Source organism: Lutra lutra, chromosome 1, assembly GCF_902655055.1.
Source record: "Lutra lutra chromosome 1, mLutLut1.2, whole genome shotgun sequence".
Classification (NCBI taxonomy): Eukaryota; Metazoa; Chordata; class Mammalia; order Carnivora; family Mustelidae; genus Lutra; species Lutra lutra.
This window is the reverse complement of record NC_062278.1, coordinates 209794686-209822681: the sequence shown is the minus strand read 5'-3', so window position 1 is coordinate 209822681 and position 27996 is coordinate 209794686. Positions and strand designations below refer to the sequence as shown.

Here is a 27996-nt window from a genome sequence, read left to right as displayed (position 1 = left end):
GGGACAGGCCCTTTGGTGGTGCCTCATCAGGGAGACCCCTGCATACCAGGGTGAGTAAATCCAGATTCGGGTGTTTTTTGAGAGTGGTCCAGGAGCTGGGTAGGAGAACTGGTGATCTAAGAAAAAAGTGCCAACCTTTGACATCATACAAACAAAATATAACAAAACAGCTATGCCTTCTAGAGCCCCCAGAGGGTGACTGTCGGTTTTCTCCTCACTGGTGGTGGGGAACCTGCTCAGAGAGGCTGGGTGACCTGCTCTGTGTTATACAACCGGGGGGGAAGGGGCGGTTTGCCCCAGGTTGGAAGGTTCCCCCACCCCTATAGCCTCCACTGCCCAGATTCTGTGGTCTTGCTCCCCGAGACACCTTTTAGGGAGCAGCTCCTTCACCCTTTCTTTCGCCTGCAAACACTGGCTGACATTCAGGGTCAACAGTGAGCCGTCAGTGGGGGTGTGGGGAGAATTGAGATATGTATGAGCATGTAATCAGTTGACAAACACTGAGCAGGTACTGTGTGCTCTGGACTGGGCACTAGTGATGCAGCAGGGAGGGAGGCTGGCCCAGATCAGCCCTTGTGAGATGTACCCGGAGGAAAATAAAACACAGTGTTGTGTTAGAGAATGACCAGGGCAGAGGGGCCCCTCCAGGGAGGTGACCATGAGCTGACACCCGGAGGAGGAGGAGTCAGCCAGGTGGGAGCTGGGAGAACAGCATACCAGGCAGCAGGAACAGCATGTGCAAAGGTCCTGAGGCAGAAACGAGTTCGACGTGTTTGAGAACAGTGAGGAGGCTGCTATAACTGGAACAGATGAGCAAGGAAGAGAGGAGGAAGATGAAGACAAAGGGGTCTGCATGTAGAGGCTGAGGTAGAGTGGACTGCAGAGCCGTGGTGAGCCAAGGAGGGTGTGTGAGCATCGAAGAGACATGGTGGTCTGATTTATGATTTTCAAAAGCCTCTGTAACTACTGTGGAGACCAGGAATGTTGGGGCAGGAGTGGAAGTGGCAGAAGGCCAGAGGGGAGCCCAGGAGGCAACTGGGTAGAGTTGGCTGGGCTGGGACTGTGTAGAGTCAGGGAGAGAGAGAAATGGGCAGATTCTGGGACTGAACTGGGTGGGCCTGGAGAAGGGAGTGTGTGTGACCAAGTTCCTGCCCAGTGCTGAGGAACTGTGAGGAGAGAGGGATTTGTCATGCCCTGGGAAATCTGGGAAAGTGTCCTGGAAGAGATGTTCTTGCTCTTTGAGCTACGTCTAGAAGGGCAAGTAGGCCTTTGGTGGTGTCCATCTGGAGTTATGGTGAGGGTCTAATTGTATGGATGCCACAAGGGCCACGGGGAGCCACGGAGCACTCTGAATCACAAGCAACACGATGAGATTTTAGCAAGGAAAGATGCCTCTGGGGCGGGGGGGGTACTCGCAGAGACTGGACTAGAGCCAGAGAAGCCAGGAAGACGCTTGAACCATTCAGGTTCTGATCAGGCCGAAAGTCACTTGGAGCATCTAGTGAGTGCTTGTGTACCTAGCACAGTTGAGGGAGATTAGCTGCCTAGCCCCGCTCACTGCCCTCAGAGGGCCCCCACTACCCTGCCGAGGGAACCAAGGCTCAGCGAGGGAGGAGCCCTTGGCTGTGACCACTACGTGACTTTCCAGGGATGTAGCAAAGGCCTGCAACCTTAACAGAAATGTCTTTCTCTCCCGGTCCTGGAGGCCAGGGCCTGCAATCCCTGGGTGGGCAGGGCCGTGTTCCCTCTGGAGGCCCTAGGGCATGATCTTCTTTTTGGCTCTTCCCCTTCCTGGGGGCTCCAGGTGTCCTGTGGCTTCTGGCCACATCACTATCTTCATGTGGTGGTCTGCCGTGGGTCTGTGTCTGTGTGTGTCTTCACGTGGCCTTCTTAGGAGGACCCCTGGTCATAGGGTTAAGGCCCACCCTAATCTAGTATGACTGTCCCTTCATTTAATGGGATCTGCAAAAACCCAGTTTCCAAATAAGGTCACCTTCTGAGGTCTTAGGTGGACTGGACCCTAGGGTCCTAGATGGGGGAGGCTCATCAAACACATCTCTGCAGGTGGGACCCCTGCCGGCCTCTGACTTGGCCCTTCCCTTTCGCTCCTTCCCTCTGGCCACACTACTGTCTCTTCTCTTCCTCAAACATGCCCTCCTTGGTCCCATCTTAGTGCCTTGACCCTCGCAGTGCCCTTCACCTGGTGCCCCCTTCTAGCTCTCCCAGCACCTGCTCCTTGGCCCCTTTGGAATGTTCCCCGCTTCTGGGAGGCCTCCCATGACCACCCCAAAGTCTCCTCCTCTGTTCCAATCATTAGATCATTAGGATCATCTCCTAATACTTGTGTATCTAGAATTCCTACTGGTCCTTTTGTTTGGAGAGGTTTATTCCAGGAGTTCTAGAAATTCAACTCCAAGAAGAACAAGTTTTTATCTCCGACTCTGCCTTCCCAGCACCAGACTCAGAAAAGGGGCTCAGTGACTACATGAATGAATGAATGAATGAATGAATATATTGCCCACCCTGCCATCTCCACACTCAGGGGGAACTCAGGGTTCAACCTCCTGGGCAGTCATCTGCCAGGCCCCAGATGGGTCTGAGATTTGTGTGGATGCCAGTTGGAGGGAGGGGGTAGGTGACCAGTCCATCCCTACTCAGGCAAGCTATGGGTCCCATAGCCCCTTTGAGGCTCTCCCAGGTCTCCTGCACCTGGACCTTTGGCCACTGCCCTAGACTTGTGGCCCAGCCCTCAGGCCCCTGGAAGGGTGCTTCCTGATCAGCAACCACCCCATCCCCTGCCTGTTCTTTAGGCCATTTCCTGGGAGTTTGAGTCCCACTGGGGGCATCCCAACTGACAAGTTCATGTGTCGGCTCCTCGGGTCTCTCCCAGCCAACCATGGGCTGATACAGGGCTCTGTCTGCAATGAAATCTCAGGCGGTGACCACCTACAGCCCCACGTCCGTCCACCCCTGACCCCTGTCCACCTCGGCCAGCCTTGTCTCCGAGGGGTGAGGTTCAAGCAGGGAGGAGGGCAGACTTGGGTAGACAGTGGTCATTCACCAGGTCAACCATCCTAAGTTTAGCTCCTTGATAGGTGTCCCTGGTCCCTTAGGGCAGGTGAGCCCCGAGGGGAAAGAGGGATCTTTCCAGAGAGAGAAGATGGGTACAGAGCCTGCAGGGCCTGCTCGGGGTGGGAGGGCCTGGAGGAGCCTCCAGGGTCCGTGGCCCATGCCTTTGTGAATATCTGGATGTTTCCGTGTTAGACTTGAATTCAAAAAGCATCTGATGCAGCAGGCACTCCACGGAAGCCTGCACAGGCTGGAGTCAGCCTGTGGGCACGGTATGAATGCTTCGTGTGGGGCAGGGATCCGCACAGGGGCAGGCCCAGGCTGGCAGGGGCTGGAGCACTGAAAGCAGTACAAGGATGTGTGCCAGGTCCTGAGGGAGGTGTGGGTGGTTCCAACGTGACCGTGCTTTAGAAAGAGCCCCCAGCAGCCCAGGCAGGCCTGGGGTGGGGGGCTGCTGCGCGGATGGGCGGATAGGGATTACAGAACAGCGTGGCTATTCCTCGAGCATGGCTTGAGAATGCATCCATTTAGGGTCCCCCATCCTGGCACCCCTGCGAACATGGCAGGGCTTTGAGTGGTCCCCGGGTTTCCACAGCCAGGCCTTCTTTGGGGTGTCCCCAATAGGCTGGGATGAGAAACAGAAGTCTCATCCGCCGACCCCGGGGCCATCACCTGGCCCTGCGCAGCCTCATCGCTGGCCCATGAGACTACCCCCTGCCCAGGTAGCCATCCACTCATCCTCATTCAGTCCTGCTGTTTTAACCGGACACCACAGAGGAAACAGATCAGCAGACTACAGGTAGTGACGAGCGCTCAGATGTTCCTGACCCTGTCCCAAGCTCTGAGCTGGGAAGAAAACAGTGGGGGACTGGGAGAGAGGTGGGGGGTGGGGGTCAGAGCTGGACTCAGTCACCCCAGCCAGTCAGGGATAGGGTAAGGCCTAGGCAGCTGGGGGAGGAGGAGGAAAGAGCTCCCCCTTCCGCACCCTCAAAGCCCCTTCCAGCCATTATTAAGTTGAATAAATGAGTCGCCCAAGGACACCTTAGGTGCCAGGAGAAAGGAGCATGGTTTTGGACAAGCAGGCTTCTGCTGGCCTGCCATCCTCGTATTGGTGGTAAGGGTTAGAAATGGTGGGGCTAAGTACCAAGAAGATGGTCTTGAACCCATGGCCCTAACAAGCACCCCCTCAACTCCTAGAAGCCCCCACGTTAGGGTCCTAGGCACCCTGCACTTGGCAATAGACAGCAAGCAAGACGTCTGAGAGGGTCACGTCAGGAGGGAGGTGTCCAGTCGCTTTGCGAAGTTCTCCTCTCAGCGAATGTGTGTATTTGAGGGGTCGAGGGTTGGCTGGAGTTTGGGGACTTGATTTTGGAAAGGGGGGTCTCTAGGAGTTACCGAGAGCTGTCGGGGGCCGGAGTTGTCGCTTCGCTAAGTCAGGTGCCCTCCATTGCGTCCAGCCAGAGAGCGAGTTTGAGGACCCGCTGAGCGCTGGGGACTGAAGGGGACTCCGGGGAATGTGGGATCTTTAAATGTAGGCGGGGCTTGCGGGGTCGCCGGGGGCGGTACCAACCCGGGCTCGACCAATCGGCGGCTCCGCCCGCGTCGCACCGCCCCCTCCTCTCCCGGCCCGGGCGGGCGCTCGCCCCCGGCCGGGCCCGTGGACAGGGCGGCGGGGGATGCACCCGCCGCCGCCCCTGGCCCGGCCTCCTCCGGGCCCCGCGTCCGCCGTCTGCTGCCCGCCCCGTCCGCGGCCCCGGCCCCGGCACGCACGCGAGGGTCTGCGGCCGCGCGGGACCCTCTCCCCTCCATCCTCTTCTGCCCGTGGGAGCCGAGCCCTGCAGGTACGGGGTGGGACGGACCAGAGCGCTCTAGGAGCGAGGCGCGTCCCGGAGGGGGGACGCGCGGTTCGGGACAGGGTCCAGGACAGAGGGTCTCCCTAGGGTCTGGAACCCAAGGGATGCAGAGTGGGAGGGAATGCATGTGTATGTGCACTGTCTGAGTGAGTGCAGATTCACGGACCCCCCACTCCGAAGGGGAAAGGTACTGGGTTCACTTTGGCGGGGGTAGAGCAGTGAGTCTCCAAACTCCATAGATAGGGTGGGGAGAGCTCTTGGGGTGTAGGCAGTAACCTGGGACTGACTTGGGAATGGGAGGGAGGAGACCCTCACCACTGGCCCCTAGGTACTGCCCTCAGGGTCGCCCCTACAGGGGCCAGGGAGCCGGGTCTCCCAGCTGTCCCTGGACAGAGGTTGGGGTACCCCCACAGAGCACTGCCTTGGCTGTCCTGGAGGGCTGCAGATGTGAGTGCTGGAGGCTGGGGGCCAAATTGGAGATGCTGATGGGTCAGAGTGGAGGGCGCTGTTGGAGGCAGCCATGGGGAAGGCTGGGCAGGCTAACTGCACGCTGCTGACTGCTGGCAGGTTTCTGACTGGTGTTGATGGGGGTGGGGGAGCGCCCAAGGGAACTGGGCAGTCGGTACCTTGCTGTACCCACTCCCGGGCAGCTCAGGGCTGGGAGGGCATGTGGAACCTGTCCACCCTGCAGTGCTAGGGCCAGAAGAGTGATGCTGGGTGGGGTGTCTTGGGGACCTTACCCAAGGTGTGTCCCCACAGGGACACATGCCCCACAGCTTGCCCACACATCCTGGAAGGTTCTGCCATGTGCTGGTTCCTAAAAGTGGTGGGGTGGGCCCTAGTTCCTAAAAGTGGTGGGATGGGCATTTTGCCCCAAGGGGCTCTGTCTTGGAGACTGACAGGCAGGGGGCACCTTCTTGTCCAGTTCTGAAGGATGGAGTGTGGCCCTGGGCAGCTCCACCACCACGAATGTATCCGTGGCCACACGCTAAGCATTTCCCAAGTGAGATCTCACTTTCATCCTAGCGGCCGACCCACTGCGGGGGGCACCAAGGCCCCTGAGAAGAGGGCAGTGACTTCATCCCAGCTAGGACACCTAAGGGTCCCTCCCAGGCAGCCACTGCATTTGTGAAAGGGCTCATCATTTGTGAAAGGGCTCACTCGAGGACCCTTGGGATCTGGCCAGTTTGCATTTCTGTTGGGTGGGAGACCTTGGAGGAGCTAGCTCTCCTGTTCCCTGCCACCTGCCTACCTCCTCCCACTCCTGAGTCCTCCTAGGTACCCCCTGCCTTTTGTGGCTCACAAGGTTCCCACAGCATCTCTTGGGATGGTGTGGAAGCAGGTACTTGGCTCATCCTTCCATCCCAGCCTTCAGTGAACAGAGGTCTCATGCCCCAGACATGTTAGGTGGTTTTGGTGATTCTAGAGGCCCTCAAAACCAGATGCGGCCCAGTAGGGTGTTTCTAATGTTTTAGAACCCATTGGCAAACCCATGTCCTTCACCCAGAAAAATACACCCTTCCATAGACATCCAACCTTGGCCAGAGTTTCAGAGGGGCTCCTGATTCTTTGGGAATTTCTTTCTTTCTTTCTTTCTTTCTTTCTTTCTTTCTTTCTTTCTTTCTTTCTTTCTTTTTAAGATTTTATTTTTTCATTTGACAGAGAGAGACACAGTGGGAGAGGGAACACAAGCAAGGGGAGTGGGAGAGGGAGAAGCAGGCATCCCGCCGAGCAGTGAGCCTGAAGCAGGGTTTGATCCCAGGACCCTGGGATCATGACCTGAGACGAAGGCAGACGCTTAACAACTGAGTCACCCAGGCACCCCTCTTTGAAAATTTCTAAGGAGCCCTGGGACCCCAGCTTTAGGCCCAGTTGCAGTAGAGGAGGGGAAGGCAGACCTGAGCAAGTGGGGGGTTTCTTGTCCCCACCCAGCCTCGCAGAAGCTGCCCCCTTCTATGGAGAGTCAGGCAGGACTCTCTGTCCTTCCGTGTCCTCTGAGATCACAGGTATGTTCAGACGCCCACAATGCCTGTGTCCCAAGCTCTGTGGCCCGTCAAGGGCAGGGCCGAGCTGGCTCCCTTCTCAGATGGTGGCTTGGCAAGAGGGAACTTGGCAGATCTAGCCACTCACTGTCCCCAGATGGTACCAACTTAGTTCTTGCCCTTCCTGGCTTTGTGACCTTGGGCAAGGTGCTAAACATCTCTGAGCCTTGTCTCCCATCTGTGAAATGGGACCAGGATGGCCACCTACCTCACTGAGTGGCAATGGGGATTAAACGTGGTAATTCTCATAAAGAGCTCAATAAAGGCCACAATCAGCACTGGGTATACATTCACATCGTGGGCGCTGGAAGCTCCACCCCCCTGCTGCCTCTCTCCCTCCCAGAGGCCACCTGTACCCATCCCCCCAACCCCTCCCTGCCCAGGGCACCTTAGGACGAGGCTGCCAGGCAAGGAGGAGCATGGCGGACACACGGCTGAATTTGGCCTATGCGTCGGGCGGCTGAGTCACATCCCCAAACTGCATCTTCATCAGTGCGTTTCGGAAGGTCGTTTGCAGCACCCCACCCCCTCCAGGCGCTGTCTGCCAGGCCACTTGCCTCTCCTACCTATGCCCCTGAGCCCCAGGCGAGGACCTTCTGCGCTCTCAGGAGAGATGGTAGGAGTGGTGCCTGGGGTTTCCTCATCCCCCGGGTGCGAGCAGGGTCTGGGATTGCTGCGTGTGTCCCGGTGACAAGCTCACAGCCCTGCCAACAGCTATGGCCCTCTGGGTAGCAAGCAGGGGCCCTGGCCCAGGAGGAGAGTGGCACCTGAGTGTTTGTGAAGGTGGAGTGAGAGATCAGGGCCAAGGTCAGCCTTACAAACTGGGAAGTGCTGGGCCTGCAGGAGACCAGCCCGTGTAAACCATGAGGCGTCAGACCCGTGTGAGGCCAGGCATCATCAGCGGAAGCATCAGGCCACAGGTGGCCCTGGCCTGGTTGATGTGATGGGATGGCTGAGAGTGGTGAGGGAAGGGACACTTTCTGATGCTCACGAGGTCACTGCCATGTCATGGAAGGGGCATTTCTTGTGTTCCTACTGTGTGCTGGCACCAGCATATGGGGACATGTCATGGGTGGGTCAGATGCTGTCTTGGGGGTGCCAGACAAGGGGCACAGGTGGTCCTGCCCTGGCCAAGGTAACCCGTGCCTTTCCTGGTAGCATGGCTTGTCTCATCCTGTCCTGGTGTGACAGTTTCCGTGTCTTTCTCCCGGAGGGTGTGGCTTCTGGGCTGGGGTGGCATCCTGTCTGTACATACGGCCCTCTCTTCTGGGCCTGGTACCTAGGCACCTGCAGTGCATGCCAGCCTGGCCTTTTCAAAGAGGACAGCACTTGTCAGGGGAATCTCACAAGGCAGCCCAGTCTAGAATCCACCCTATAAGGAGATGGTCCCTTTATAGCATGGTGCCTCAGTTTCCCTAGCTATAAAACTGGCCAAATTCCAGGACCCCCTTCTTGGGGGCATGGTGAGGATGGAGGAGAAAATTTGGGGGAAGGATAGAGCCTGGCATATAGTAGATGTTCACTAAATGCCAGCTTGTGGGAGGGGGAGATGTGGGGGAGGGTCTAGCAAGTGGTAACCCTGGAGGTGAGACTCCAGGCAGCCTTGTCATGTATGTGTCACTGGCATCAAGGTCCTTGCTCTTGAACATGATGCCAGAGGACACTGCCCTATCCAAGGGCAGAATGCAAGGGTATCAGGGCAATGAGTCTGCTCCTTGGTAGCCTGGTGGGGAAACTGAGGTTGACCTGAGATCACACAAGGCCAGGCTGAGCACATCTCACAAGGCCCCACAGAATCAATTCTGGGACCTTAGAGCTGAATGCTCGGTTGCCACACTGGTCATGGAATCTCTTTGGAGATCACAGACCTCCTTCCGCCCAGGCAGGAGGGAGCTGGGTAGGGGTGTCCCTGTAGCCCCAGCCATTGTCCTAATGTCCCCCACACTGAGGTGTGTTCAGGCTTTTGGATAGCTCTAGGGGAGGAAATGGAGGCTCAGTAGGGTGACATTAACTTGTCCAAGAGCCTGAAGGTCAGGAGGAGTCAAGCCTGGATTGGAATCATCTCCCAACCACACACTTACACGGCCTCCAGCCCTCCCAGGCAAACCTGCTGGCAAATTCCATTCCCAGACACTCAGAAGTCTTTACTGAGTGTCTGCTGTGTGCTAGGCATTGTTCTAGGTACCTGGAGACAGAAAATCAGTGGGCATAGTTTTGGTAAGAGGCCACAGCAGATGCAAGGACCCCAGGCAAGACCAGGCTTGTCACTATCTGGTGATGGGGATGCTTATGGGGCTGGAAGGGAATGACTCTGGGGAGAGGGAGAAGGTTGAGGTGGGTAGGAGCCAGACCACAGAGGACCTTCTGGCCACAGGGAGAATTTTGGTTTTCATGCAACGGCACTGGGGAGCCTTGGGAGGTTTTTTGAGCAGAGGAGGATTGTAGGCTGACTTGGAATGGCCATCCCACATGTCAGCCTTTCTCGGTTCATGGCTTCCTGAGCCTCAAAATGTTCTGGGTGGTGGCAGTGGTCCCTGGCCCTCTGGTCCGTTGGCCAGGCCCTGCCATGACTGTGTCCCTTATGCCCCCTCAGGTCAGCGCGGGCACCCAGTCTCTGAGCCATGCTGGGCCCCGGGCGGCCTACAGCGAGCCCAACCCCGGCGCCCACATAGTCATGAACAGCCACAGCCACAATGGCTGTGGGGGGCGGCCGCTGGGCAGTGGGCTGGGTGCCCAGGGCAGAGATCCTTCGGAGCCCGAGGCTGGCCACCCCCCCCAGCCCCCACATGGCCCGAGCCTCCAGGTGGTGGTGGCCAAGAGCGAGCCAGCCCGGCCCTCACCCAGCAGTCCCCGGGGACAGCCCCAGGACCAGGAAGAGGAGGAAGACGATGAAGAGGATGAGGCAGGCAGGAGGAGGGACTCAGGGAAGACCCCAAACGTGGGCCACCGCCTGGGCCACCGGCGGGCACTCTTTGAGAAGCGGAAGCGCCTCAGCGACTACGCCCTCATCTTCGGCATGTTCGGCATTGTTGTGATGGTGACCGAGACGGAGCTGTCCTGGGGGGTCTACACCAAGGTAGGCATAGCCCTTCCCCTCGGCACCCCAGGGAAGCCCCTTCTGGGCCTGCCTGGCTCCCCCATCGCTCCCTGGGCACCGGTCAGGGACCACATTGGCCACAGGAGAAGCAGGTGGAGGGTGCTGGGAGGAGGGGGCCCCGGAGGCGGGGAATACTGGGCAGGCTGCCCAAGGGGAAGTTAGGTTTCAGCCCATTCCTTCTGCCCTGCACCAAGAGACCACACCCTGGCTTCAGGTGGGGGCGGGGGGCTGTCCCCCAGGCCGGGCCCAGGATAAGAGAGCCCCAGAGAAGGCCTTGGGCCCCAGAGCCCGGAAAGAGCTTCTTCTGAGAGTGGTTGGGCTGGGTTATGAACCTGGCTCTGTGTCCCCTTGTGCCCCGCAAGGTTGTGTGAGGACAGAGTGAGATTGGCATACCAGCCTATAAACGATGAAACAGAGAAGGTGAAGGAGGCCAGGCCTTAGAGACCGTGACAGCCTGTGTCTACATGAGGCCAGGCCTCATAGATGGCCACACTCGAGGACTTTAGAAGGCCAGGCCTTATAAGCTCCGAAGTATAGGCCAGCCTTGCTGTCAACTCAGGCCTAAGGAGTAAAGACAGAAGCATGGCTTCCTGAATAAAGAGCCCAGGTGGGGGTCAGGAGGGACACCCACCCCCCAACATCCTTGTCCTCCTGCCCTCTGCTTTCTCTCTCTCTCTCTCTCTGCCCAGGAGTCCCTGTACTCATTTGCACTCAAATGCCTCATCAGCCTCTCTACTGTCATCCTGCTGGGCCTGGTCGTCCTGTACCACGCCCGGGAGATCCAGGTCAGTGCCCCGCTGGCCCGGGTGCTCCCCTCCCTGTGCCCTGCCCTTACCAAACCAGTCACCCAGGACCCCAACCCCCTAAAATATAAAAAGGCCAATAGCCTCTTTCTAGAAAAAAGAAAAAAGATCTCTGTGAAGACACATGCTTTAGATCACTCCAAATTTCTTTGGAATGCCTTGTTTTACTTTTCATAGATTATTGGCGGCAGGGAGTGGGGGGAGAACAGTGAGGGAGCAGGAGGAGGTGAGCTGGGGTCTGGCACTCTCAAGCACCTTCCCAGCCCTGGGGTCTTCTGGAGGTTTGGCAGCCTCGGAAACCAGTTTTTGTGACACCAGGCTTCTGTTCCTATTTGATCAGACCCCGCATTTGAAGGGTTATTAGATGTCAGAGAGTCTGTTCTCTTGTTTCGGGAGTTAATCGAAATCTCAGTGGGCCAGAGAGCCCAGCTCAGGGCACATTGGGCACCTGTGCCCACAGCAGGCAGAGGCCACCTGGGGCTGGCATGAGGGCCAGGGGATGCCAGAGGGTATCAGAGCTGGCTCCTGAGTCTGGCTTCTGGCCTCTGACCTCTGACCTCAAGCAGCCATGGTTTGGCGGGAGACAGGTAGAGGAAAATCTGCCTGGATTGCACCATCCACAGACATCACTGGAGACACACAGGGTCTGGCATGTGGTGAGGGCCAGTGGAGGGGACAGTGATCCGTGAGTTGGAAGGAAGCAGTTCTAAAGGTAAAGCAGCTGGGGACGACAGTCAGTTCCAATACAGTGAAACACGGAGGTACCATGCGACTCAGAGATTCCATGACATCGAAGAGACATGAAAACCTACATTCACACAGAAGTTGTACACCTGTGTACCACTATTCACAGTAACCAAACACTGGACACAACCCAAAACTGGTGGATGGACACATAAAATGTCTTATGGGCATACAATGGAGTAAGATTCAACCATTCGAAAATGAAGCCCGCGGGTCCTGTCTCAGTCGGTTAAGCATCTGACTCTTGGTTTTGGCTCAGGTCATGATCTCAGGGTCATGAGATCGAGCCCGTGCTGGGCTCTGTGCTCAGCTCAGTGCTGAGTCTGCTTGAGCATCTTTCCCCCTCCGTCTCCCTCTGCCCTCCCCTTGCTCATGGGTGTGCGCATGCACGCTCTCTCTCTTGCTCTTAAATAAACAAAATCTTTAAAACAAAAACAAAAAAAGAAGCACTGTGTGAGTGTGCTCGGGCTGCCACAACAAAGCCCCCTTTAGGAACTGGAATGTCTATCCTATGCCTTCTCCCTGTGAACTCATGGCTTTCTCCATGTGTGCGCATCCATGGTTGTAGCCCTTGTCTTATGAGGACACCTGTCCTGTAGGATCAGGGCCCCTCCCAGATGACCTCTTTGAAGCCCCTCTTTCCAAATACAGTCACAATGGGACTTAGGGCTTTCACTTATGAATTTTGAGGGGACTTGAGTCAGTCTAGAACACTCCGCCAGCGCGGCCATCCCTCCAGTTCCCGTCCCCCTCCCAAGCAGAGTCCATTTACCACATCCCAACAGCCTGCAGAGTCTTACTCCATCCCAGCAGCAACTCCAGGTCCCAAGCCTCACTGAGGTATCAGTTACGGGTACGACTGAGGCACACTTCTTCTCCAGCCGAGAGCCAGACAAGTCACTGTCTCCCCCAATATGGGGCTGGGGCAGGCATAGGGTAGACTTTCCCATTCCCAAAGAGAGAAAGGTGAAAGAAGAAAAGGTGTCAGGTGCTCAGCAAGTCAAAGAGCTAGCAGGGTTACATTCCATCAGATTTGTTCGAGAATGATCCTCCTGAGCTCAGCGCTCCAGCTTCTGAGCCCGCTGGGTTGGCCTCTTTGCCCCTTCAGCTGTGGGGGGTGACCTCGTGTGACGGCCTTCTTCAATTCAGCATGTTTTCGAGGTTCTTCCACGTTGTAGCAAGTATCAGAGCTCTTCCCTGACACACACCTTTTTTTTTTTTTTAAGGTTTTATACATTTATTTGAGAGAGAACAGGCAAGAGGGGAGGGTCAGAGGCAGAAGCAGACTCCCTGCTGAGCAGGGAGCCTGCCATGGGGCTTGATCCCAGGACAGCACCTGAGCCAGCCCAGCACTCCTCCCCTTTAAAAAAAATATATATATATTGTATTTATTCATTTGAAAGTGAGAGTGGGTGGAGGGGCAGAGGGAGAGGAAGAGAGAGAGAATCTCAAGCAGACCCACAGAGCTGGATGCAGGGCTCCATCTCACCACCCTGAGATCATGATCTGGACCAAAATCACAAGAGTCAGACCCTTAACCAACTGAGCCACCCAGGTATCCCCGGATGCCTGAATCATATTCCTTTGCACCAAAGGACCCCATTTTGGTAATGCACTCATTCATACACGGACCCTGGGACTGTTTCCACTTTGCACAATTGCTCGCGTACCAGGATTTGTTCCAAGGCCTGTTTTCCTATCTCTTGCCTCTGTCCCTAGGAGTGCGTGCGCTTGCTGGGTCATCAGTAACCCTGCGTTTTCTTTTTCGGGAACGCCTGTCCCACATTTAATTGGGATTGTGGCTAACCCCGCCAGCTAGGGAGTTAAGCACTCCAAGGGCAGTTTCTTGTAAAAGCCAAGCAGGGGGTGGGGCTGGGGGGGTGTGTGTCTCGGGCTGGAGTCTGGGGCTGGGGTCGGAGGGGGTGTCTGGAAGGGGCATGGGCAGAAGGCCGAGCCCCACCACCGCCCGCCCCGCCCGCCTCCCGCAGCTGTTCATGGTGGACAACGGGGCGGACGACTGGCGCATCGCCATGACGTGCGAGCGGGTCTTCCTCATCTCCCTGGAGCTGGCCGTGTGCGCCATCCACCCGGTGCCCGGCCACTACCGCTTCACGTGGACAGCGCGGCTGGCCTTCACGTACGCGCCATCGGCGGCCGAGGCCGACGTGGACGTGCTACTGTCCGTGCCCATGTTCCTGCGCCTCTACCTGCTGGGCCGCGTCATGCTGCTGCACAGCAAGATATTCACAGACGCTTCCAGCCGCAGCATCGGCGCGCTCAACAAGATCACCTTCAACACACGCTTCGTCATGAAGACTCTCATGACCATCTGCCCGGGCACCGTGCTGCTCGTCTTCAGCATCTCCTCCTGGATCATCGCTGCCTGGACCGTGCGTGTCTGTGAGAGGTACGCCCCGCCCTCCAGCCCCGGCCCCGCCCACCGGGCCCACCCCGGCCCCGCCCCACTTCCTGGCCCCAGAGACAATCCCTCAAGCGCAGGCCCCTCACCCCCCGGGACTTCAACCTGTCCCCCAACCCATACCCCTCTGGGACCCCTGCCCTCTCCCCCTGGGAGGGAGAGGGGTCTTGGGATCCACTTTCTCCCCGCTCCTCCACAGCGAGCAGCCAACCTCCGACCTCCTGCCCGGGGCCGGTGGAGGCAGCCAGAGCCAGATGGCCCCATTTCTGCCTGTTCCCCCCCAACCACCATCACCAATTTAACCTGCTCTCCTTCTCCCCTCTGCCCGCCCCACCGGACTGTAGGGAAAACATGTGAGTCCTACCTTTGACCAAGCTGTGTGCACAGAGCTGCTGCCGTCTGCCCGCCAGGAATTTAAGATTAGCTGCCCCACGGGGAGGGCATAGGGAGGTGAGGCGGGGTGGCTGTGACCAGCCCAGAGTCCCAGTGGGGCCCGGGCAGGCAAGTCTGGAGCAGGGCCAAGGACAGCGGGAGGCAGGCTGCTCTCCGGCTGCGTCCCCTGGGCATCCTGGAGGTCCTGTGTCCAAGGTTGGGGAGGGTTTTGTTTGGACAGCTGACCCTGGGGGACTGGGACAGCTCCTCCGCAAGAGTTGAGTGGGTCTGGGGTAAATAAAAACCGGCCCAGCCTTTAGCAACTCTCCCTGCCCAGGGTTTGTTCTGAACAAACCTGGAAGGTGTAAACCATCAACCCAGTTTCCAGATGAAGAAACGGAGGCTCTGGGGCAAAGGAACATTCCTGAGGCCTGACTCCTGGTTGGCTCTGGAGACCCGCAGGGTGCTTCAGGAAAGGGAGGTTCCCCCTGGGCTTCTCAGGGTACAGGGGCACCTTGCCTGGGAAGGAGACTCTTCTACCTCATGCCTTGCTGGGGAAGGCCCTGGAGGGTTCTATGGCATGTGGTGCTGGGACTGGGCTTCCCATGAGATCCCTGGGCTGGACTTGCCCCCTAGGACCTCAGCCTTCCTCCCCTTTAAGGCCTTCTCCTTGGCCCCTGCCTCAGCCTGTTGTGGGGCTCATGTCGGTGAGGGCCCTGGCCTTGTTGTCATTGGGGCCTACCACCTCAAGACCTGTCAAGGTCTCCTTGGACTCCCAATGTACTGCCAGGCCGGTACCCACAAACCATACCCCACGCTGTCAGGAGTGTGGTCTGGGGAGTGAGGGGCATCCCTCCTCAGGCACCCTCAAGGTGCTGTCTGGATCATTGTAGGGCTCCCTGGGTTGGGGCAGGGAACGGGGCAGGACCGGGGGGGGGGCAGCCAATCCTAAATTCTGAGCCCTATGATGCTACTCGAAGCCCCCTCCCCTGCCTCGCTCCGCCCCTGTGGCTCTGTCCCACCCCACCCCTTGCCTCCCGCATGCCCCCCACTTCCTGGTCCTAAGTAGTCCTGGGGCATCCCGCGGTCCCCACCACAGCTCCAGCCAGGCCCAGGGCTCCCCCGCCCACCACTGGAGGGCCTCCCTCTCCTCTTGTCCCCTGGGTGTGGGGTGCTGGTTGACCGAGAGGTGGAGGCCAGGGTAACTTGGGGCTTAGGTACCTCAGTGAAAGATGGGATTCAGCCCCAGGTCCCCCTCAGCCAGCAAGAAGACTGGCAGCCCAGGCAGGGGGGCCCGGAGTGGCATTCGGTCCCCAGGGTTGGGCAGGGAGTCCCAAACATCAGTCCTGCTGGGAAGTTCTCCATCCCTCCCATCCCCGTTTGGGGCCTCTGTCACCTCCCCATCTCCAGCCCCTGGCTCCAGCCCCTGCCCCCAGCTTCCCCTGTCCTACCCCTGCCCATAGAAGAGGGCCCACCCCTCTCTGTGTCACCTCAGTTGACCTCTGACCTTGAACACCCCCCTCAGGGCCTGAAGTCTGGGAAGGAGTGGGTCACCTGGAAAGGGTCCTAGCTGGAAGGGCTGTGCAGGCTGGGCGCTGGGCTAGAGCAGAACCCTTGACCAACCCCGCAGACCCCCAGCCTAGGCTGACCGTGGGTAGAACTTGTTTATAGCCCACAGGACCAGGTTCACCGCGTTAGCTCTGACCAGGGACAAAACCATGTCCCTTGCCCGCCCCCCCAACCATGGTCCTCTTCCTAACATGGGGCCTTGCTGGCTGGGGAAGTTCTTCCCGGTGTCTGACCTGAATCCTCGCCTCCACTCCCTGCTGCTTCTGGTGCCCGTGGCCACCTGTGTCTGCGTCTGTCTGTGTGTCTGTCTTTGGGATGGGGATTGTGTGCACAGTGTGGACACACATGGACACGTGCGGACGTACTCTCCCTTGGCCCACTCTGCCCCATAACTGGGGCTGGGGAGGGCACACGTCCTGGACAGTAGCTCCGGGGGTGGGGGTTGGAAGGGAGGCTGGGAGGAGAGTGTGGGTGCCCTCTGCCCCATGGGACCCTCAGGAGGCTGATAAACACCCCCCTCCCTGCTCGAAGTGGCACCTTTATTACTTTGAGCCTCAAAGCGATCAGCTTCTTGCAGTCAAGGTCCCCACACAGCTGGGAGGACCCAGGGCTCTCGTGTTCCGGTGCTGCCTGCCCACGGGTATGATGACGACAGAGACACCAGTGTAGACTGACTGGGCCTTCCCTGGCTCCCCGCAGATACCATGACAAGCAGGAAGTGACCAGCAATTTTCTGGGGGCCATGTGGCTCATCTCCATCACCTTCCTCTCCATCGGCTATGGTGACATGGTGCCCCACACCTACTGTGGGAAGGGCGTGTGCCTGCTCACTGGCATCATGGTAAGGGTGAGGGCCCTTGCATGCCCCCTGCCAGTGGGGAGCTCACCCCATTGCCAACAATAATGCATCAGAGTTCCTTCCTGTGTCATCCTAACCCATTCACCTTCTTCCTCCTTACCCCTGCCACCACTCAGAATCTGCACCCTTGGGCCTCCTGGGGGCATCTCTTCTTGGCTCCTTCCAGCCCTGGCTCTGTAGCTCCTGTGGTGCACACAGCGTTAGATGCTGTGGTCTACTGAGAACAGAGTTTTCTTTGCCCTTTATTCTCTGCAGCCTGCTTAAATCACGGCCCTTGGGTCCAGGGCTAGGAGCTTGATGCTTCCATGCCTCAGTTTCCCAGTTGTAACAGTGCCTACCTCCGCTCACTATAAGGTTCAAGTCTGTTCCTTTACATGAAATGCCTAGAAACATGAATAGTGTGGACATCCAGTCAACACTTCCAATTCCCTATCCTTGCCTGACTATTCGGGTATCCCAAGCACCCCACTGAACCCCAGCGGTGTGAAGTTTGTCTCCTGTGACTCAGTGCACCCTGGCAGTTCCCCATCTCCCCCAAAGACTTCTCAGGGCCATCCATGGGTGTGGGCAGCCTTTGACATCCGGCACCTTCTTTCCCTGACTCCATCATCAGTCTTCCTGCTCATCTCTTCCGTCTGGAACCTTTTTCTCCAAACTTCTACCTCCTTCACAAATGCTTTTCCATGTTTTGAATTATGACTTGTTGGATGCACAGTCCTCTACTCCTCTCCCCGCAGTCAATAACATGTTCATTGGTGACAACCAGTGAACACCAGCAGGCCAGAGACGCTAATCTGGTCCCACCCCCAGCTTCCATCACAGGCCAGTCCTTGGAGTCTCTCCTTCCTTATCTCTGCACGCAGAGATGCATTTGTTCTTGCGAAAACAAGACGCCATCCCCACAACAGTGTCCTTCCTCCTGCAGATGGGGGGCAGGTACTGTCTTGCAATGCCTCTGCCCATCCCATTTCGTGGCTTGTAGACTGTGCCCAGTTATCCCTGTCTCCTGAGGCCCATGGCTCTGTCCTCTCTTCACCCCTCATCCCCTCTATGCTGTTTGGGCAAAAGCTGGGGGTCCATACCCTCTTCCTGCCCCCCTACAGGAGCCTCCCTTCTGGCCAAGCTGATATGGCCTTTCTCTTGTGAAATGGCTTCATGCGATTGGCTTATGTTATTTTACAAGAGCGGGGAGGGGGAAAGACTAAAGCCCAGCCGCAGTCCAACCCCCCACGACAAGCAAATGAACTTTGCAAATGAACAAAGATAAGTCGTCAGGTAATGTGAGGTCAAACCCAAAAGCCCAAGACAAAACGGAAAAGCTGAGTTCCATTCTCTGGGACCTGGCTCCTGCCAGAACATGAGTTCCATGTGTGGCCCAAAGCTTGCTCCCTGCCCTCGCGCCTGGCGCACACATGAACAATCGTGCTGGGGTCGGTCCCAAGCTTGCTTTCTTTGAGGGAGAGAGAGAGCACAAGAAGGGAGGAGAGCAGAGGGAAAGGGTGGAGCGTGGAGCCCAACACGGGTCTCACTCCCAGGACCCCACTGCAGGTTTCCAGCACGTTTCTTTGCCCCCGTGGGCAGGGCTTTTTCCAAGATGGGACTCCAGGAACCTGTGGCAGGGTTTTCTCACAGGGTGACCTTGTGCCCATCCCGCCCAGGCTGGGCATATGGCCATCCGGACCTGCCCAGGACCGTGCAGTGGTGTTCCTGGCCCTTGTCCTCCCCCTCCCCATAGGTGTTTCCTTCCATCCAGAAGAAAAACTGAACTACAGCCCAGACCTCTTAGGCTCCCCACCACTCCCCCAAGTCCCAAGGGCTAAGCTCAGACTCTCCTTCCTTCCTTCTTAGAGGCAGCAGCCTCAGGAGGAAGCAGCTGGCAGGTAAGGCACCAGGAACCTCTCTTTAGTGCAGATGGGGACCACGAGCCCTTGCCTGCTCCTGCCACCTGCCTTGGGCACTTCTGGGGCTGATGACCCCCTCCTGGGTGTCCTAGGCTCTGCGGCTCCCACTCCTGGGTGGCAGACCCTTCCCCTCCCTCCCATGTTAACTTCGCACAGCCTCCCTCCCCCTGTCAGCCCTCTCCTTTCTCTTGGGACCACTCTGACCTCTTCCACTAGCCACGAGTCTGGCTGCCATTTAGGGCATCCTGGGGAATGTGGTTGCATCAAGCTGGGAGTCTGCCAATGGGGGGGCAGCCCCCACCCCCGTTCCCCATCTCCGGGGACCCCCACTTTGCTTCTTCCTACCTGCAGATGCCCCCCCTTTCCTCACACTGCCTTCGCACCCTGCCAGCTGACCCCTCCCATGCGTGTAAAAAGACCTATCCTCTGGGTCTCTGTCCCCAGCACCCAGACTCCAAAGCCTTGATGGAAATGCTTCCAAATCCTCCCTCCTCCATGGTCACCAGTGCTGAATTCACCTGCAGATCCTCCCTTTCCATCTCCCTTTCTTATCTCTGAGCCTCAGTTTCCCCCTCTGCCCCGTGGGGATAAGAGTGGTCTTACCTCCCAGGGCCTTTGGAAATCAAATAAGACATTCAACTGATATTAAGCCGGTGGGACTCGGAATCAGGGACCTCAGCAGGTGGGATCTGCTCACACTGTGGGCTTGGAGGGGAAAGGTGAGGTAGGAATCAGGGCAGGCTTTCTGGAGGAGGGAGGGTGTGGCCTGGGACCTACGTGAGGCAGGACATTGATGTGTTCCCCACCCTCCGCATCCAGGGGGCTGGCTGCACAGCGCTTGTGGTGGCCGTGGTGGCCCGGAAACTGGAGCTCACCAAGGCAGAGAAACACGTGCACAACTTCATGATGGACACTCAGCTCACCAAGCGGGTAAAGACGTCCATCGCAGCCACTTCCTCTCCCAGTTATCAAGGGCAGGCCCTCTCCGCCTTACCTCTGTACACAGTGGGCATGTCCACGTGCCCACAGGCCACTGCAGTGCCTTGTGCTCTGCTGCCCGTGCAAATGTTCATGAGCTGCGCACGGAGATATGGCAGTGGCCCTGGGTGTCCACCTGTGTGCCCAGGCCTCGCCCCACCCCGAAGCACAAGCAAGAGGCAAGCCTTTTGGGGCCAGGGCAGCTAGAAACCATCTATAAGCTGTCAGACTTTGGCAGGTCAGCTCTCTGTGCCTCAGTTTCCCCATGTATAAAGAGATGCCAGCATGTGCAGATTCACTGATTTAACATTTGAAAGGTGCATAGAACAGGTCTGGCCCATGCCGAATGTTATAAATGTGCACACACACACACACACCCCCACAGAGCGCAGATGTGGATGCATAAATATGGCCTCACCTTACACGCCCAGGACCCCAGAGGGGCATTTCTAGGAATTTCTAAGAGTTTCTGGCAGCTTCTGGAAGTTCCCAGAACTTTCTACAATTTTGTGCCTACCTTGAGGAACTGTTCTTTCTCTGGCCCCAGGTAAAAAATGCCGCTGCTAACGTTCTCAGGGAGACGTGGCTCATCTACAAACACACCAGGCTGGTGAAGAAGCCAGACCAAGCCCGGGTTCGGAAACACCAGCGTAAGTTCCTCCAAGCCATCCATCAGTAAGTCCAGCACCTTTCCCGCTCACGTTTCTGTGTCCACCTGGTGCAGAGGCAGCTGTGGTCCTTGGGAGGAGGCTACGGGCCAGGCCAGACAGCTAGCATGGCCTTGTCATGGCCCCTCCCATTCCGGGTGGTCAGTTGGCTGGGGTTTGAAGCCTTTGTGCTGGGTGGGATGGTGGATGGTCAGAAGGAGGCAGTGATGGGCCCACCACTTGTCTAGGGTGATCACCTTTGATAAGTCAGGCAACCCAGGGGCGCCTGGCTGGCTCAGTTGATCAAGCATCTGCCTTCAGCTCAGGTCATGATCTCAGGGTCCTGGGGTCAAGCTCCACATCGGCCTCCCTGTTCAGTGGGGAGTCTGCTTGTCCCTCTGCCCTTCCCCCAATTGTGCACATTCTCTCTCTCTCTCTCTCTCTCTCTCTCAAATAAAATATTAAAAAAAGAAAAGTCAGTCAACCCACCCAACATAAATGGCAAATTTATTCTCCAGAAGAGCCAAAATTATTTTACCTTTTAGATATTAAGCAATTTCCCTTTTTTGCTCTGGCTGCCAGGAAGCTCAGAATTAACTTTGTGTCCTGATCCATGTGCTCATGTGGGGTAATTAGAAATTATTTGATTTTCTCTGTTGTCCCTTTGTATTGAGAATTATTTATTCAAGTAGTTCTCATCCTTGGCTGCTCACACCCACAGAGCTTTAAAAATCCTACAGGCAAAAAAATAAATAAAATAAAATAAAATAAAAATAAAAATCCTATAGGCTGCACCCAACGCCAGTTACAGCGGAGTCTGGGAGGTACCCTAGGCTTAAGTTTAAGTTCCTCCAGTGAGTCCAGTGTACAGCTGGAGTTGGCAAACGTTACCTGTAGGGCCAGAGAGTAAATATTTGGGGCTCTGTGGACCAGATAGTCTGTCACAACTACTCTACTCTCTGTTGTAGCAGGAATGCAGTAAAGAGGAATGGGTGGGCCATGATCTAATAAAACTTTATTTTTCCCAAACAGGCAGCTGGCCAGATTTGGCCTGGGCCAGGCTCTAATATGCCAATCATTGTCTGCTAGAACTATCATGTAAACCACTGTGTAATTTTAAGTTTCCTAGTAGCCACATTTAAAAAAAGTAAAAGAAAACAAGTGATATAAATTCTAATATATTCATTTAATATATGCAACATTATTTTAATATGATTAATGTTAAACTCATTAATGAGCTATTTTAGAAAGCTTTTGACACTAAATCTTTGAAGTCTAGTGTGTATTGTACATTTATAGTCCATTTTTATTCTGACCAGCCACATTTCAAGTGCTTAGTAGCCACATATAGGATGTATATAGGGTGCCTGAGTAGTTCAGTCGGTTAAGCGTCTGCCTTTGGCTCAGGTCACAATCCCAGGGTTGGTCCTGGGATCAAGTCCCTCACTGGGCTCCTTGGTCAGCAGGGAGCCTCCTTTACTCCCTTTGCCTGCTGCTGCCTCTGCTTGTGTGTGCTCTCGCTCCCTCTCTCTCTGACAAATAATTAAATCTTTTTAAAAAAAAAAGTTTGATCAGTGTATATACCCATGAAATAATTGCCACAGTCAAGATAAAAAGCAGGTCCATTGACCCCCAAAGTTTCCTGGGGCTTTTAACTGTCTTTTAGCTGCAGAGTTTAGTCCATTTACATTTGTTGTGTTTACTGTTATAACTGGATTGGTTTTGAATGATAACGGTCTCTACTTCACAAGACTGCAGGGAGATCTAAATGGGATGATAGGCAGGAATGCCTGGCATAGTCCCTGGGGACATGGTGGCCATGCCCCCCCACCCCTGTGTCTGCTCCCACCATCATCTAAAAAGTGGGGAGAGGAGCTGGTCCCACATTTACTCAACCTCACTGTGTCCAGGTCTCAATCTGACCTCCTCACAAGATTCCAAGGCCCTTGAGGACAGAGACCCCTCCTTGTTGACCCTCCTACAGGTATTCACCAACCACTGGGGCCCCGTCTGCTATCTGCCACCTAACTGTGGGGACCTGGGCAAGTGACTGTGTTATTCCAAGCTTCATTCTCTTATCTCTAAAGTGGAGGCAGTGGTAATTAATGTGTCTTTCCTCCAGTGATAACATATAGATCAAACACAGCTGGGGACTCAACCATGCCTACCTGCCATACAGTATTTTCTAAACATGGGAGCTAGCATTGATACTGCCCTCGATACGTTCATTTGCTTATCATACCAGCATTTCCTATGCCAGCTGGTGTGCCAGGCATGGGGGACACAGACATGGCTCTGCCCTGGGTTTTGTCCCAATGAATGTTCCAGAAGGTTGTTGGAGGAAAGTGGGAGGATGGGAATTAAAGAGATCCAGGTCTGGGGAAAAAGGCACCTGCTCTATGAGTTACCTGTGTCCCTTTGTTCTAGGGCGGGACTATCCTACTCTTATTTATAGATTTATCTATCTATCCATCTATTTATTTTAAGGTTTTTTTTTTAATTTTTAAGATTTTATCTATTTATTCTTCAGAGAAAGAGAGCACAAGCAGGCAGAGCGGCAGGCAGAGGCAGAGGGAGAAGTGGGCTACCCACTGAGCAAGGAGCCCGATGTGGTACTCGATCCCAGGACCCTGGGATCATGACCTGATCCAAAGGCAGGCCCTTAACCAACCAAGCCACCCAGGTGCCCCAAAACAACAGAATTTATAACCTCATGGTTCTAGAGGCCAGAAGTCCAAAACCAAAGCGTTGGCAAGGCTGGTTTCCTTCTGAAGGAACTAGGGGAAGATCTGTCCCAGGCCTCTTTCCTAGCTTCTGATAGCCTCAGGGGGCCCTTGGCTTCTGGATATATCACTCCAGTCCCCCACCTTCACATGGCCTTCCCCCTGTGTCTTCCCATCGTCCTCCCCCTGTGCCTGTCTGTGTCCAAATTTCCCCCTCTTTACAAGGACACCAGTCATGTTGCTTTGGGGTCTACCCCAAGACCTCATTTTAACTTGGTTAGATCTAGAAAGACGCTGTTTCCAAATAAGGTCACATTCTGAGGTGCTAGGGGTGTAGAACTTCAGTATATCTTTTTCTGTTGGCCTGGGGGACACTGTTTCAACACATAACATGGAGGTTGCAAAGAGATCAAGACTGACTTCCCTGGAAAAGGCACCCCAGAGCTTGGCAGGCGTCGACTTCCACTCGGGGCAGCCTCAGACCTCCAGGGCTGGGGGTGTTTGTACCCACCGCGTTTCTCCAGACCGAGGGCTGGGTCCTATCAGGGATCCTGGTACCCAGCATAGGTGGGCCCTGAGGGCCTCCCCAAGCATCTGTTATATGTGGGCATGCAGGGATTCGAGCTTGGACCAGTGAGGAGGAGCCTTACCTGGAACAGCTTCCCTGGGCTGGTTTCACTACACCAGGGATGGAGATGAGGGTCCAGGATACTGTGTGGCCACCTCCCCACCTCCTTTCCTGTGGGCAGCTGTTTGGGAGGCCAAGGCGCAGTGGCCCACTGGCAGATACAGGTTCAGATCCTGCTGGAGGGCCAGTGGGCACTGGCTTTGCCTCTCTGAGTCTTGTCACCCGCCTTGGGAAACAGCACGGCCAGAGTTCTCTGGACTAAATGCACCCCGTGGGGCCAGGTTTCTGGCACAGACTAGGATACAGCGGGACCACAGGCTGCAAGCAGCTGCATTTGCTAGGGGGCCCTGCTGGAGGGAGGGGCAGAGAAGAGATGCATCCCTAAGGGGCTGGAGGCCCCCGCAGCCACATGGGGCCCCCCTCCTGGTCCTGGGGTTGTGAGGGGGGGAGGTGGGCAGGGCTGGGCACAAGCCAACCCAGTGGCATGGAGATTAAAATTGCCTTGTGATTTCTCTCTGCTCTGCCGGGTCCTGCCAGAGCTCAGAAGTAAGTCTCTTCCTGGGGGTGGTGGTGGTGGTGTATGGTGGGCACGGGGCAGGGGCACAGGCCCAGGGCAGCTTGTGGAGTGCTACCACCCCTTGGCCTCAGGCAATAGCCTGGGCTTGTAGCCACCCTGCAGACCCGGTGCAGCCTTCACCTAGGCCAGAGGTGGGGATGGAGGGGAGGGTCCAGGTTCCCCAGGACATCCTGACTGAGCCCAAGGAGACATGGCCAGAAAGGGGGACACTGTGGGAGGTGGCTTAGCCATCCCCCAGGCCCTGCCACCCGATGTGTGCTGGGAGGGAACCAGCAGCATGGGGCCCGATGCTAACTCCCACCCCATCCCCCCCTGCATGGCTCACAAGGCGACGCCAGGTGGGGTGGGTGCATGAAGGATCCCACTGCCCCCTTTAGCCTCCGCCCACAACCCCACCCACCCACCTGTCCCCCAGGCTCCGGAGCGTGAAGATTGAGCAGGGGAAGCTGAATGACCAGGCCAACACTCTCGCGGACCTGGCCAAGGTGAGCAGGGCAGGGGCGGGGGGGGGGGGTAGGCAGCTCCTCAGGCCCACAGGAGGCTGCTCAGGCCCCCATGGGAGGAAAGGGAGGCGTTCCAGAAAGAACTGAACCCACCTCCTGCCAGGGGAGGAATTGTGGTGGCGCCTGGAGGACAGACAGCTGACGCAGGCCAGGGGTGCGAGCGAGGCAGGCAGGGACCAGCCCCAACTCTGCAGCTCTTTTATTTTTTTAAAAAACAGTATCTCATAAAATAGCTTTCATCAGAGTATCTCATTAGTGGGCTAAACTGGGGATGTGCCCTTTTGTTTTAGGCAGATCTACATACAGCCTCCAAAACTGAAGAGAAAAACAAATTTCTTTTGCTATGGATATAAATTCAGATTCTAGAATCAGCAGAAAGCTCATTTGTGCAGCAATTCAGCCTCCCTCAGGAGATTAAAGTTGGTGGCCAGAGCTCTCTAAGACCCGTTTGTGTTATAAACGAATCTCTCTGCTGGTTTTATTATCAAGCCCAACTCCATTTCCCACTTTTTATTCATCCTCCAGAAGATGGGACGGTTGACCCAACTTCTGTCAGGCAAGCTCTTAGCATACCCGCCCCACTGTCCTAAACTCCCTTCTGAGCAGTGGCCTACCTTCCACGAGTGGTTCACGCGTGAACTCTGCTCACTGGCTCCCTCCCCCTTAATCAGCTAATTAGGCTGAGGTTCATTTAATATTATCTCTGGGAAGATGTTAAGTCCTATTCTCCTTCTTATACCCAGAGCGTTTTGGACTCATTCTCTTCATCATTATCAAGAGAAATGCAGTATAATATTAACCTACATAAATTTAATTTGGAAAGAAACATTATAGAGGGGGGGAAAAAAAACCCATATTGTGGATCCCTGAAGAAATCACTCAGTTGGTAGTAGAAAGAACATAATCCTGAGAGCAGACAGAAACCCTCGCCAAACTAGTTTGATGTCATATGAGATTAGAGCTAGAAATACATAGGAAATGCCTTTGAATAACTCAGGTACCAGTTATTATCATTTGGATTATTCATATCGCTCTTTCTTCCATTAGTACAGATGATTGAAGTTTGAATTTTTCAAAGTTATTTAAACCTTGCTATCACAGCAGTACGCCCCTCTCAGAGTACATTTAACAAAGCCTGCTTTGAAGTAAGGCTTTAATTGGATAGGATGGTATGGGTTCCTAATGTTTAAAATTTAACAAGGTTAAAATGTCGTCCAGTATTAAAACTTTAATGCGCTCCTACTCAAGACTGCTGATTTAATTTGTGTATCCCCGACCAAAGTACAAGGTGTCTTCTAAGTTTTGAAGAATTGAAACCTCAGAGAAGCCCCAAAAAAATCATCAGAGGCTGGATGCCTCTAGATGTTACCCTGTGGCCCTGGGGACTGTGGAAGAGGGGGCCCAAAGGGTGTGTTCGCCCTGGGGCTGGGGTGCGTGGGCCAGTAACAAAACATGGTGGGGTCACCACTGAGGCTTGGGCACAGAGGCTGGGAGGGAGAGGCTGGGGTGGAAAGCAGTAAGATGCTGGTAGCTGCCTCATCCTGTCCCCCTCCCGTGGAGCGAGGTCGGGAGGGGGCCTCCTTCCCCACCTCAGCATCTCTCCTCCCATCTCAGGCCAGGGGGTGGTCAGCCGCTGTTGGCCTGGGGGTCTGGTCAACCCTGAGGGGAGGGCAGAGAGGAGGAACGATGTTGTATCGCCACCTGGTGGCAAGCGTGGCACTGCACCCAGGTCTGTCTGAGCTGCCAGCCTTCCCTTCCTTTCCCCCTGGGCCCATCTGGACAGTGGCAGAACTGGCTCCTGCTTGCTGGGTTGCGGGGAGCAGTCGAGGTGCTGGAGGTATCCCATTGCCTGCTGCGATGGTTATCGTCGTAGCTGCTCTGCCCCCCAGTCTGTGGTTGGGTCAGAGCCTTGGAGTCTGGTCCAGGAAGTCATGGCTGCCAACCCTCTCCATACCCCCATCCCATGGCTGACCCTTGTCCCCTCCTCAGCCTACTGTGGAGTGCAGGGGGGACAGTTCTCAACTGAACCTCCTCCCTCTCAACCACATCTCCAGCCTGGAGTAGTGTCAGCCCAGAACCTGCCACCACCACCACCACCACCGACCCCACAGTTCTGCAGGCCATGGTTCCCCCTGCGTGAAGGCAGCCCCAAGACTACTCTTGGGCTTCATGTGTCTGGTGGCCAGTCCATCCCCTCAGGGCAGCTCTGGCCACATCCACCCCAGGACTTCCTCCAACCTTCCTCAGGCCTGCTGGTCCCCCACATTCGAGACCTGTCTCTCCTCTTGCCTCTTCTCCCATTCCCTGGGGTACAGCAACGGGGGTACAGAAGGAGACCTGTGGGGTCAGGGTGCCCTCACAGTCATCTCCCACTTGGGTCCCTCTTAGTGGGCTCCCACCTTACTGGCGCTGGTCTCCTGTCTCTCTCTGCGTCTGTCCCTCCCTCTCTCTCACTTGGCTTCTCCTTTCTCTCCTGCTCTGTCTCTGGCAGACCCAGAATGTCCTGTACGACCTCATGTCCGAGCTGCATGCCCAGCACGAGGAGCTCGAGGCCCGCCTGGCCGCCCTCGAGAGCCGCCTGGATGCGCTGGGAGCCTCCCTGCAGGCCCTGCCTGGCCTCATCGCCCAAGCCATACGCCCGCCCCCACCACCCCTGCCGCCCCGGCCTGGCCCCGGACCCCCGGACCAGGCAGCCCGGAGCCCCCCATGCCAGTGGCCACCTGTGGCCCCTTCAGACTGCGGGTGACTAACCCTGCCCACCACCAGACCCCTCAATCTTGGCCATCGTGTGGCCGCCACCTCCACGCCATCTGAGAAGCCCTGTACAGTGGCGCCTCTTGGAGTTCAAGGAGCCGAAGCTGAGTTGGGCTGAGTGGACCAGGGCTCGCCCCACCCAGACCGTCTGGGCAGAAGACAGGGCCGGACCGCAGGCAAGGGCAGGGGTGGACCACTGCCCGCTTCCTCCCTGATTGGAGCCGGGGCGGGGGACTGCCAGGAGCTTCCTTTTGGTCCCCTGGCCCCCCAACTCTCCCCAGGCCCCCGGTGGGCATGGAGCAACCAGGAGAGGGGTCCTTGCCAGTTCTGAATAAAGCAGGACCCACCCAGCTGCTGCCTGGTTTTGCATGGCTATGGGACACTGGTCATCACAGCATGGGAGGTGGCCGCTCAACTCCAGGTCCCAGAACGGATGTGGGGATCCAGCCGAGCCGGTC

General features: G+C 56.3%; 1 protein-coding gene across 4 annotated transcripts; it reads left to right on the top strand.

Annotated features, from left to right (window-relative positions):
- Positions 1 to 4: 4 nt before the first annotated feature.
- KCNN1 (potassium calcium-activated channel subfamily N member 1) lies at positions 5 to 27996 on the top strand. Of its 4 annotated transcripts, XM_047697817.1 has the most exons (12): positions 6673 to 7580; positions 9558 to 9652; positions 9738 to 10040; positions 10751 to 10846; positions 13597 to 14015; positions 14372 to 14380; positions 16668 to 16809; positions 19548 to 19658; positions 20254 to 20381; positions 24242 to 24250; positions 24697 to 24766; positions 27276 to 27996. In XM_047697817.1, the coding sequence occupies exons 1-12, from the start codon at positions 7412 to 7414 to the stop codon at positions 27528 to 27530; spliced, it is 1806 nt and encodes a 601-aa protein (XP_047553773.1). In that variant the 5' UTR covers positions 6673 to 7411; the 3' UTR covers positions 27531 to 27996. The 4 variants fall into 4 exon arrangements, with proteins under 4 accessions (XP_047553781.1, XP_047553764.1, XP_047553773.1 ...); XM_047697825.1 differs by lacking the exon at positions 6673 to 7580 and adding an exon at positions 5 to 50 and having other exon boundaries at positions 9558 to 10040; positions 27276 to 27994; XM_047697808.1 differs by lacking the exon at positions 6673 to 7580 and adding an exon at positions 4705 to 4910 and having other exon boundaries at positions 9558 to 10040; positions 27276 to 27994.